Source organism: Chironomus tepperi, unplaced genomic scaffold (genome assembly GCF_022539635.2).
Source record: "Chironomus tepperi strain 1889 unplaced genomic scaffold, CSIRO-AGI_Ctep_v1 contig_298, whole genome shotgun sequence".
Classification (NCBI taxonomy): domain Eukaryota; kingdom Metazoa; phylum Arthropoda; class Insecta; order Diptera; family Chironomidae; genus Chironomus; species Chironomus tepperi.
This window is the reverse complement of record NW_027226420.1, coordinates 3,465,189-3,477,598: the sequence shown is the minus strand read 5'-3', so window position 1 is coordinate 3,477,598 and position 12,410 is coordinate 3,465,189. Positions and strand designations below refer to the sequence as shown.

General features: G+C 32.3%; 2 protein-coding genes across 2 annotated transcripts; both read left to right on the top strand.

Annotated features, from left to right (window-relative positions):
* The first annotated feature begins 54 nt into the window (after positions 1-54).
* Positions 55-2,207, top strand: LOC139092429 (uncharacterized). Its single transcript, XM_070642826.1, has 2 exons — positions 55-212; positions 272-2,207. The coding sequence occupies exons 1-2, from the start codon at positions 148-150 to the stop codon at positions 1,782-1,784; spliced, it is 1,578 nt and encodes a 525-aa protein (XP_070498927.1). The 5' UTR covers positions 55-147; the 3' UTR covers positions 1,785-2,207.
* Positions 1,869-12,382, top strand: Hel89B (histone acetyltransferase 1). The gene is made up of 10 exons (XM_070642825.1): positions 1,869-2,207; positions 5,664-5,762; positions 5,822-7,929; positions 8,056-8,969; positions 9,426-10,676; positions 10,814-11,202; positions 11,274-11,506; positions 11,575-11,732; positions 11,830-11,913; positions 11,978-12,382. Exons 2-10 carry the CDS (start codon positions 5,752-5,754, stop codon positions 12,317-12,319), a joined length of 5,490 nt encoding a protein of 1,829 aa, XP_070498926.1. The 5' UTR covers positions 1,869-2,207; positions 5,664-5,751; the 3' UTR covers positions 12,320-12,382.
* The last annotated feature ends 28 nt before the right edge of the window (positions 12,383-12,410 follow it).

The following is a 12,410-nucleotide window of genomic DNA, read 5'->3' as shown; positions in this document are numbered from 1 at the left end:
ACAGCTGATCAGATGAACAATCGGTGTGAATATTCAATTTGATGCACTCAGCCTTCAAAACAGTTTTGTGTCTAATAAGACTGAGCAATTGAGGAACTAAGCAAAAAACATAAACAAGAGTTTATATTATGCTAATATTCAATAACAATGCCATCAGCCTGTTGTGTATGTAAGAGAGTTAAGCAAATTGGAGATTCTGTTTCATTTCACAAGTAAGTTCATTTGAGCAAATAATTTTAATGATATTCATTGATTACTTTAATTATTTTAGATTTCCTTTCCAAAACAAAGAAGTTTGCGAGAAATGGATTGAATTTGTTAAGAATGTATCAAAGGACAGCGATAATGTAGCCCGTAAAATCACAAAATTCTCATCAATATGTTCTCAGCATTTTAAAGCCTCAGACATACTCGAAAATGGCACTAATTCAAGGAAATCACTTAAAAGACATGCAATTCCATCATTAAATAATGTTAGACAAGTATATCAAGTGCCAATTCAAGAACCAGTGATCCTTGTTGAGGAAGAACAAACTGAAAATTACGAGTTTTGTGGACTTTGTAGAACATTATCAAGAGAAAGGTCATTAATTCTAATAGACGACAATAACTTCTCTATCATGAGAAAGTGTCTTCCGTTTGTAAATTTTAATCTTAGTTTAATGCAGAAAATTTGCTGTGAATGCAATGAAATTTTAAATACATTTTCAAGTTTTATTGATCGTGTGATTGTGGCACAAAATATGCTAAATCAGGAAGTTCCAATAAGACGAATAGACGAGATCCCGCGAAGTATAAAGCTAGAACCACTAATAGAAGATGAATTGCATATTCCAAGACTGGCACCAAAGAATTTTGAGGAACATTTAGCACTGCAACAGAATCGAACAAGTACAAATCAGAAGAAATGTGAAATTTTAGAGATTGTAGATATTAAGCCATTCAATTTCCTTCCATTTGAGACTAATGCATTAACATGTGAGATATCAGAACAGAATGTCGTTAATGACACAAGCTATGAAGAAGATGAGATCCAAATTCTTAGTCCAAAGCAGCTTAAAGTAGAGATTAATGATCAGGAAGACGGTGAAAATGAACTCGAATTAATTAAAAATTATGTCTATATATCCACAATCTTCATGCATGATCATAATTATGTAAAGGAATCAAATCACGGCAATAATGTAAAAACAGAATTTGATGAAGATATTCAAGTACAAAGCAGCAGATCTATAACACCGTCATCTACACAAGAAGCAGCACATCCAAAAAGAGTTTGCTGTAAAAAGAAGTTCAAGTCATTTAAGCAGTTTTTGCTTCATAAAATTGTAAAGCATAAAATTAAGGATATGTCAAAGAATCATTGTGCTGTATGCAGGAAGAAGTTTTCTACAGAAAAGAGTTTGCAGTTCCATAAAAGATTTCATTGTAAGCATATGAAGACAGTTAAGAAGAATTACTTAAAATTATTAAAGGAACTGAAAGAAGGATCAAAGAACAAGCAAAGGAAGCCACGAAAAACGTCATTCATCTGCCTAATCTGCAATAAGACATTCAAAGGATCTAAGAATCTCTACCAACATAAGAATGCCACACACCGACAGTCCCAACATAAATGCAATATTTGTGATAAATCCTTCAAAATGAAGCATGGCTTAAAGCAGCACATAAAGGCACAACACGAAAAGAAGAAGCTATTCAATTGTGCAATATGCAATCATTCCTTCGCACTCAAAGGAGATCTCAAAAGATGCAGACACAGCGATTTAAAAAGGAAAACATAAAAACAGAGTGACGCGAAAAAAGTTTCATGTCCCAATATGAAGCAGTTCGGCACAAAAACAGACCGTCCACAGTGAGCCGTATTCATTCGACTATATAAAGCAAAAGCCATGAGACGGAAATCTAAAAAATTTCGTTTAAATTTAGTGAATTTTGTGAAGAAACCGAGTGTTCGATTGAAAGGCATTAAAATAAAAGTGATTTGAAAGTGGATGTGCACATAGAAGAATTGGAATTAAAAAAATATATATATAATAATGGCCATTTAGATCATGTTCTCACAAATGGCAGATGAAATAAATGATTTAATGATTATTAAAAATGAGAATCAAGGAATGAAATTTTTATGGAATTTTTAAGTTCACTACGACGCCTGCGACATTTTGAAATCCGACTTTTATTAGATAATTTCAGACACATTTCGGGTAAGTTAAGGACAAATTAATTATTGAAAAGTGGTGGACTGATTAGCAATCATTTAGATCTTTATGACTATGTGGCATAAATTGCCGTAAAATTACCGTAATTCCTCGAATTTTGTAGCTATGAAAAATTTTTTTTTATTTCAATTTTTTTCGAAAAAAAAGGAAAAAAAAATTTTAGTATCGATTTTTTGTTCCTTTCTATCCTCACATATTCGTGAATTCTTTTTCATTTTTACGAGTTTTTATTATAATCTTTTTAAAATTGTCTGGGGGTTATTTGCAGTTTTGCCTCAAGTGTATATATACACAACTTTTATTCGTGTGTGTTTCAAGTTTTTTTTTTTATATTTTATTAATAACATCAAAACCTACATCTACAGACACTAAGCACGTATAAAAATGTTGAGGTGCTTGCGAATATGATAGATAATAAAAATTTATATATACACAATACACTCATAAAAAACTTCTTAGAAAGGCAGATGGTTAGCTTCTCTAATTTCCTTTCATTTTTACTCTCTGGGGTACGGGTAGGGTTTCTTGTTTTCCTTGATTTACATATTGTTATATGTGCATAATTTACATCGTAGAATGGGATATGGAATTTGTTGTGGATACAAAATCAGGTTTCTAAACTCGATTGTTTGGTTTTGACTGACTTAATTCCGGCGAGTTAAATTTTTAATCTCAGGATTAAATTTTTAATCCTAGGATTTAATTCAGATTTAAGTCTATTTTGTAATTTCATAAGCCGGAGGCACTGCTATTGTAAAAATTCAGTCATCTCACGTCTAGATCAATTCTCAATCTCATATGCATCATGTAAAGTTCTTCTTCCAGTCGAAGATGCCATTGTATACAGCACACACAACGTTAGACTTAACGGAATGTCAATAAAAGATTCATGCTTAAGGGATTCTCTTTTACATATTACATCTTAACGTGCTATATTTATGTCAAGCATGACAATGAATTCTCCGCGAAATTTATAATAGCTACATGCACAAAATAGATGAAATAATTTTTTATATTATATGAATTGTGCCGATACGCTTCTTCTTCTAGTCCGCTAACACACAAAAGTCGTGAGATGATAATTGGTTTGGATTGTCTAAAAATAGATTATGCAAAGAACTAAAAAATTAACATGTAGACATTAAACACTATTAATGGAGACTAGATTTTCTTAGACAAGCTAATAAGACGTCGAAGGCGGAATGACGAAAGTGACGAGGAAAAAAATTTCTTCTTGTTTAGTTGCTTTTGGTTGGAATTTCTCGTCTAGATCGAGTTTTTGTAGCATACTTTTTGTAAAATTGTAGCGGTTCTTTTTTGTCATTTGATATTGTAACGGATTTTAAAAATTCAAAATATAACGGTTTTTTAAAATTTGAATTTTACCGGTTTTCAAAAATTGAACTTCAACGGTTTTTAAAGGTTCAAAATTTCAGCGGTTTTTGAAAATTCAAAATTTAACGGTTTTTATTTACATTGCTTTGCATAATCTTTCAAATGAAGGTAGCTGTAAGTAATTGAATTAAGCCACAAATCCCATTAGCAAAGTTAAACGATTGTCTAGACGCAAGTGCCAATCAGATTTATTAAATCTTTGCAGTCTCTTTTTCCTGCTTGATTAATTTAATTTTCCAATGACGGTTGACAAAAAAAAAAATTAGGAACTTGCATCTAATTTGCAAAATGTCAGGAATCCACTTAACCAATTAAAAATTTTGAAAATCAACAAAATTAGCATAAAATCCTGTAGAAGATATCTGGAAGCTACATACCAGTTTTCACAGAAGATAGTCCAAAAAAACATTATGAATAATGAAAAACTTGACTCGATGAATACATTAAGTATAGCTTATTATGTACCTACATCATTATTTAATCACATTATCATTTTCATGAAGGTCAACTCGAATGTTTTTCCTTGTGTATTTCATACTTTTGTCATTTAAAAAATTCACGAAAAAAAATTAAAAATATTTTTTAAGTTTAATCTTTTTAATGATAGCAGTTTTTATAGCTCTGACCCATAAAGCACCATACAGAAGGTGAATAAACAAGAAGTTTTTTTGCTTTCGTCGATTGATTATTCTCAAATTTTATATCGAACATTCTTGTCACTGATAACAGGCTCCAAAATGGACATAGATAAAAATGATGAATGGAATGACTAAATGGATTTTGATATGCAATTGGGGGTCTGCGAATGGAATAAATTTTTTTGTTGAACAACTGTTTTTTGAAATTTGTAAATTTTAACGATTTTTCAGAATTTAAATTTTTAACGGTTTTCAAAATTTCAAATTTTGGCATCCTTTTTGAAATTTGAATTTTTGTGCAACGTATATTTTGCAGACAGCATAACAATTATCTAAACCAAAGACTCCAGTGTGCTAATCAATGAAATAAATCGATATAATTTATGTACACAAACACGAATAAAAATGACATAAAGAAGCTTTAATCAATCGAGTTGACTTCTGTCCACTTTCTGTATACATGCACACAATTTCCGTACACACAATAATTTCTCATATATGGATTTATATTAGCATTTATTTGAATATAATTCAGTTTTGTGTAATAGAAGCAGCATGGCCAAAATAAATGACACACAAATGTAATTCTGTTTTTGTCGTCAGCGAATAATTTGTCATATTTTGTATGACGGAATTAAACGTATCATGAGTTAGTTGTTTTTAATTTCTTTGTTATTTGATATTTTATCATGTTGAGGGCATTGATTCCTAAACTCGATAAGCTCATCATTTCGTGTTAATGAAAGTTAGATGTGATGGAATTTAATTATTAATTGACTCATTAATTATGAAAGTAATCAACAAAGGTGTGTTTACATTAGTTAGTTTAAGTGGCATTAATTAATTAAACTCATTTGTCTACAATAACAAACTTTAACGACTTTTTTGAATTCAAATGTCAGAATGATTCAATGTCAATCATTCATCATTGGAAATTTTATGAATATTTAAATTTTCAGCATGTCTAAATATAATTTATCAAATATGATATCAATTTCACACAGTAAATCACTCAATGTGTGGATCAAAACTTGTTTCATAATCATAAAGGTGCTAAATATCAACAATAAATGGGAAATTGGGACATTTCATTGTGTAGTTTTTTCTCGTTTTTCTAATGCAATAAATTTTATTTGAAAATTATATGACCAGTAATTTCCGGCAAAAAAATCTAACCGGAAGCATGTGTTTCTAAAGTTCCTACATCTGTTTGTTCTATTCATTAACGCTCTATTCAGTTGTTAGAATATGAAAAAATTTCAATAAAGAGACATAACTACGCAATACGAACGAAAAAAATGTTAGAGACAAAGAAAGTGCAAAATGTAAACATTCATCACTTTTCAATTTATTTCAAATAAAATAGCTTAATAATTGCTTAATATTACTACAATTTTGTAATCTACAGAGTAAATACAATTAAATTGAAGACGTAGCATCGATAGAAAGTACTTTGATATTGGAAAATCCAGACATCAAGTAAATACAACAGAAAGATGACATCACGGTAAATAACACAAATTTATCTCTTTAATTAAACATCCATAAACAATTGCTTATTTATAGATTGGATCGTTTATTCATATTGCTTGAGTCAGGATCATCTGCAGTAACAAGAAAGGCGGCAGCGAAGCAAATTGGCGAAGTTCAAAAGTTACATCCACACGAATTACATAATTTACTAAGTCGTTTGATTGTCTTCATTCATTCACAAAATTGGGACACAAGAATTGCAGCAACTCAAGCCGTACAAGCTATCCTCGAAAATGTCCCACAATGGAATCCAACAGAACGTGTTCATGTTATTAAGAAAGAAGAGACTGAGACAAATGGATCATCCACTAAACATAGTATAACTAATAATGATAGCAATGGATTAGAAACAAGATTAAGTTTCGAGAAATTCAATCTAAGCTTGATCCTTGAGAAAGGAGCTCGTTTAATGGGAAGTGAAGGTCGAGAATTCGACTTTATAGACGATAATATCGATAATCGTGAAGTGTTGATTAAGCAACGAGAAGCATTAAATGAGAAGCTTGGATTTGCTGCCGCCAAGAATCTTGGCATAAATTTAGATGATATGGTAACGCTTGAAGATATGACTCCAATGAAACAAATCAAGACTGAAAATGAGACGAGCAAAATTAATGTTCAGGATATTCTAATTAATCAAGCATCATCTAGTCAGCAAACGTCAGTTGTTGGTATGAGTAGTCGAGAGATAAATCGTGCAAAGCGTAAGGCACGTCAGAATCAAACCATTAGTCGGACAAACTCGGTCAAGGATGAGCCAGACAAGAAGAAAATCAAGTCAGAGCATAATGTCAAATACTTCGAGAATGAGCCAACGCCTGACTTGACTGGATCATGGACAGATAATGCAATTGATTGGCCACTTGATTCATTCTGTTCAAAATTAATGATTGACTTGTTTAGTGTACGATGGGAAGTAAGACATGGATCAGCAACTGCATTACGTGAATTGCTTAAAACGCACATTAAAGGTGGCGGACGTAGTGTCTACATGACAAAGGATGAACAAAATATATCGCATGATAAATGGCTGGAAGATATAGCACTAAGAATTTTATGTGTCTTGGCACTTGATCGATTTGGAGATTTCGTTTCGGATCAGGTCGTTGCTCCAGTTCGTGAGACATGCTCACAAGTTCTAGCAACAATATTAAAAGAAATGGATACAAGTTTAGTCCTTAAAGTCATTGAAATTCTTCAGAAATTCGTAAAACATGATGATTGGGAAGTAAGACATAGTGGATTACTTGGAATTAAGTACATGCTTGTTGTACGTGAAGACTTAATTTCCACAATTTTGCCACTTGTCATCAAAAATATTCTCGATGGATTACTTGATACTGTCGATGATGTAAGCTCCGTGTCAGCATCTTCTTTAATTCCTATATCATCTTATTTACCAAAGTTGCTAACTCATCAACAAGTATCATGCATTGTAAAAATGCTTTGGGATTTGTTGCTTGATCAAGATGAATTAGCTGCCGCATGCAATTCCTATATGGCATCAATGGCAGCTATTTTAAGTTTACCAAATGCATCTCAGTGGATTGAAATGGAACCAATGGTTAATTTAATACCTCGTTTATGGCCATTTTTGAGTCATCCATCAAGTAGTGTTCGACGGTCAACTCTGCAGACCTTAAAGAAACTTACGGACGAGACAAATAATCAAGTTATTGAGGCAAACAAAAATGATGTTAATAATGATGGAAAACCATCTTTATGTCTTAATTTTGGCGTTCGATCATGGCCACCAAATTTACTCCAAGAAGCACTTCGTCACATCTATCAAAGAGTCTTAGTAGAGCATGTTGAGGACATTCAATCGCTTGTCGAGGATGTCTGGAGTAATATTGTAATGAATGCTGATTTATCAGCACTACTTCATGCTGCCTGTCCATTCGTCTCTTGTTTCATGTGTCTTGCTATGCAACCAGCTAGACTAGCCTTTGATCCAAATCTATTAATTAGTGCTAAAAGCAATCGATTAGTATGTGACTCAATGCCAATGCAAAAGGCATTTCTAGGAGGTTTAGAAACAATTCCTCAGGATACTCGTGAGAAAAATGTCATTCGAGCTCGATACAAAGCATGTCGGATGCTTGGATTGTTAAGCAAATATCTAGTTTTGCCGGCTCCAGGTAAATTTCTGTCAAAATTTAACGTATTTTTGAAATTTGAATTTTTGAAAACCGTTAAATATTCAAATTTCAAAAAGACGTTAAAATACGAGCAAATTATTAATAAAATCATTTTAATCCACTCAGGTGTTGTCTACACAAATACATTAGAAAGTCCACTTGAATGTTATTGCAAACTGCTGTTTGGATATTTAAGTTCGAGATCATCACTTCAACGCTTGATAAGCAGCATGATTATTACATTTTGGGGCGAATTTAATCCATCACTAACAACAAATGAACAACTTCAAACCCGCTTAAAATCAGCACTAACTGAATACATCTACTTCGATGAAATCGCATCAATGGTCACAAGACTTTTACAAGAAGCAAGTGACTTTGTAGCATCAATGAAACAATACAAAGTAATTATCCCAGGTTATGAAGGAACAAATATGCTAACAATGGATCAAATTAAGGAATTATCAACAACAGCAACAGAAAATCTCAAAGTTCGCTTCAATTTAAAGACTAAAATTGCAACATTATTGGATGATCGTAGGAAGAGTTTATTTAATTCATACACAATAACCAGCACTGAACAATCGCATTTAAATATAAGTACACAATCAGCATTGGCTTCTGCTGTCGCCAGATTGAAATGTCTACCCGAGAAATTGAATCCTGTTGTGAAGCCTTTAATGGAATCAATTAAGCGTGAAGAAAATGTCATTTTACAAAAATTGACGGCCGAAAGTCTGACTTATTTGATGAGTCAAGTTGCAGATCGTCAGCCATCACCAAATGTAAAGATTTTAACTAATTTATCGACTCTCTTAAAATCCGATGAAGACTTTACACCAAAGCTTATTTTTCCTGATCGTGAATTAATGCATTTTAAGCCAAATAGTCTAATCGAAAATGCTTATTACGGAATCATTTCATTAGACAAACAAACAAAGTTTCGAGAGAGCCATAATGGATCGTCTGGGCGTGGTCGACCTCCTAATATAGAGAATCAATTGTCAATTGATGAAAGTGCAGTCGAAAATGATGATCCAGTGAGTTATATCATTTAATTAACGTGTTTTTACGGAGGTTCTGTATGAATTGAGTTGTATTTGACTAAGATTGTGTCCATAATGCGACTTTTGGTGTTTATTATAACCTATGTCACATATTGATGACATGATACTGAAAGTCGTTTGTAGAGTGCGATTTTTGTTGTTTAGTCTCAAATAACTGGGATACTCAAGGTTATATGTCAAAAGTCGTATGCAAAACACTACTCTTAACATTTAAACTGTGCAATTTCTAATCGTTTATCACTTTCATTGAATTAAAGCAAGCTATGTGATTAATGATAATTTTATGCAAGCTTCTATCACATACAATGTAGTTTCTGCATTGTTTAAATTTAATTTTATGTAATTCAATTCGGAACCTCCAAAGATGTAATTTAATGCATTCGTAATTCATTTATTCATTGACTAATTTCCATAATTACAATTACATAGGTACGTAAATCCAACAAAATTCAACGAACTGGATCCACATTTGCAATTGAAAGTGTTTGTAAATTTTTCGGCGCATCATTACGCGAACAAGTTCCAACTTTATGGGAATTAATGTTTAATACATTATCGAAAATTGATGAGCAATACATAAGGCAATTATCATGTCAATTGATACCGCAAGATGAGACAAATAATATTATAATAGCATTGCAATTGATTGAGATTGCATCGCCGCATTTACATAAAGATTTGCATAAGGAACTATTTGAAAGTCTCACAAAATTATGCTTTCTTATTCAGCATCCATTAAAGGCGATTCGTCATATGGCAGCAAGATGCTTAGCAACATTTGCAGCTATTGATTCACAAAGTGTCATGCTGTTTGTGATTGACTCATTAATACCATTATTGGGACAAATTGAAAATCCAATAAATCGGGAAGGAGCTATTGAGGCAATAACATCAATTGTCAATAAATTACAATTTGACATTGTTCCGTATTGTGTTCTCATGATTGTGCCTGTTTTAGGACGTATGAGTGATCAAGATCAACCTGTACGATTAATATCAACAAGCTGTTTTGCTACTTTAATCCAATTGATGCCTTTGGATGGAAATTCACCGGATATAAAGGAAAATTTGAATGAGGAACTGATGAAAAGGAAAATGAAGGATCGAGAATTTTTAGAATATCTATTTCGACCAAAGTCTATACCTGATTATAAGGTTCCAGTACCAATTAATGCAACATTAAGAAGTTATCAACAAGCTGGTGTCAATTGGCTTTATTTCCTGAATAAATACAAGTTACATGGAATTTTGTGTGATGAAATGGGTCTTGGCAAGACACTTCAAACACTTTGTATTGTCGCCGGCGATCATCATCAGCGGCAAGTTGAAAGGCAAGCTGATTTGCCAAGCATTGTAATTTGTCCGCCTACATTAACCGGTCATTGGGTTTATGAAGTTAAAAAATTTGTCGCTAATCAATTTTTAAAGCCTCTCCATTATTATGGATTGCCCATTGAGCGTGAAAGATTGCGAAGTCAGATAAAATATCATAATTTAGTCGTTGCCAGTTATGATATTGTCCGTAAAGATATTGACTTTTTCCAAACCATTCAATGGAATTATTGTATTCTTGACGAGGGTCATATAATAAAGAATGGAAAGACGAAGTCATCAAAGGCAATAAAACAATTGATAGCAAATCATCGATTAATATTGAGTGGCACACCTATACAAAATCAGGTAAAATTGAATTCCTATCATTTTACTTACTACTGTCTATTTGGATAAAACCGTTAGAAAATATTTTTGAATTTTCAAATTTTTAAAAACCGTTAAATTTTAAATTTCTAATGACAGTTATTTTTGATTCTTTACAGGTTCTTGAATTGTGGTCTCTCTTTGACTTCTTGATGCCCGGATTTTTGGGATCAGAGAAGCAGTTCCAATTGAAATACAGTCGTCCAATTCTCGCAAGTCGAGACGGGAAGAGTTCACCAAAAGAGCAAGAAATTGGTGCATTGGCAATGGAATCGTTACATCGACAAGTTTTGCCATTCTTACTGCGTAGATCTAAGGAAGATGTGCTGAAAGATTTACCACCAAAGATTACACAGGATTTACTTTGTGAATTGAGTCCATTACAAGAGCGACTTTATGAAGATTTCAGTAAAACGCATTTAAATACAGATCTTCAGGAATGCCTTGACAATATGTCATCATCCAATGATAATGTGACAAAGAAGACCCACGTCTTTCAAGCTTTACGGTAATTAAGATTCATTATATTTTTTGAAATAACAATTTGTAGCTAAATAGCATAAAATTATTTAATTTTAGATATCTACAAAATGTCTGCAATCATCCGAAACTTGTTTTGAAGCCACATCATCCTGAATATCAAAATATTATCTCCGATTTGCAGCGCAATAAAACGTCACTAGACGAAATTGAACATTCAGCAAAATTACCAGCACTTAAGCAATTATTATTAGATTGCGGCATCGGAACGGATGATAATGACGAAATATCTGTTAATCAACATCGTGCATTAGTATTTTGTCAGCTTAAATGTATGTCCAATAATTTTATGTCACTAAATACGTGATTAATTAATTAATTTACTTTGTATTAATTATAGCTATGCTTGACATCATTGAAAATGACCTGCTGAAGAAACATTTGCCAACTGTTTCATATTTGCGACTTGATGGCGGGGTTCCAGCTAATTCACGTCATGAAATTGTGTCCAAGTTCAACAATGATCCTTCATATGACATTTTACTGCTGACTACTCAAGTAAGTCTTAACTTTAAATCCATGGATTTATTTTAATCCTAGGATTTACTTAATTCCTTCTGAAAAACAAATTCACTAATGATAACTTTACTTACAGGTTGGTGGATTAGGTCTGAATTTAACAGGTGCGGATACAGTCATCTTTGTTGAGCATGATTGGAATCCGATGAAAGATTTACAAGTAATGTTAAATATTTAACCGAAAATCAAACATTTGCTAATACCTACATGTTTTATTCATTTAGGCTATGGACAGAGCACACAGAATTGGACAAAAGAAAGTCGTCAATGTCTATAGATTGATTACAAGAAGATCATTGGAAGAGAAAATCATGTGTTTGCAGAAATTCAAATTGCTTACAGCAAATACTGTTGTTGGAGTAAATAATCAGTCGATGGAAACTATGGCAACTGATCAGCTGTTGGATCTATTCTCGATAGAGCAAAATGATGATAGTAAAAAGTCTGCAAATAAGAGTGGAAGTTCTGTTAAGAATATTTTGGAGAATTTGCCTGAACTTTGGGATGATAGTCAATATGCAGAGGAATTTGATATTGAAAATTTTATTGGAGGTCTGAAGAAGTGATGATTTTAAATGAGAATTTGATTAATTAAGTTGTTTTAATAAAGATTTTGAAATGCATAAAAATTAACGGTTTTGAAATATTTGAATTTTT

What these genes read in the sequence shown, in the direction of transcription:
- LOC139092429 (XM_070642826.1), top strand. Translation starts at nt 148, where the DNA reads ATGCCATCAGCCTGTTGTGTATGTAAGAGAGTTAAGCAAATTGGAGAT. An exon ending in GATTCTGTTTCATTTCACAA is followed by an intron (nt 213 to 271) that starts GTAAGTTCATTT and finishes TAATTATTTTAG; the next exon opens with ATTTCCTTTCCAAAACAAAG.
- Hel89B (XM_070642825.1), top strand. An exon ending in CAGTCGAAAATGATGATCCA is followed by an intron (nt 8,970 to 9,425) that starts GTGAGTTATATC and finishes ACAATTACATAG; the next exon opens with GTACGTAAATCCAACAAAAT. An exon ending in TTTTACTGCTGACTACTCAA is followed by an intron (nt 11,733 to 11,829) that starts GTAAGTCTTAAC and finishes CTTTACTTACAG; the next exon opens with GTTGGTGGATTAGGTCTGAA.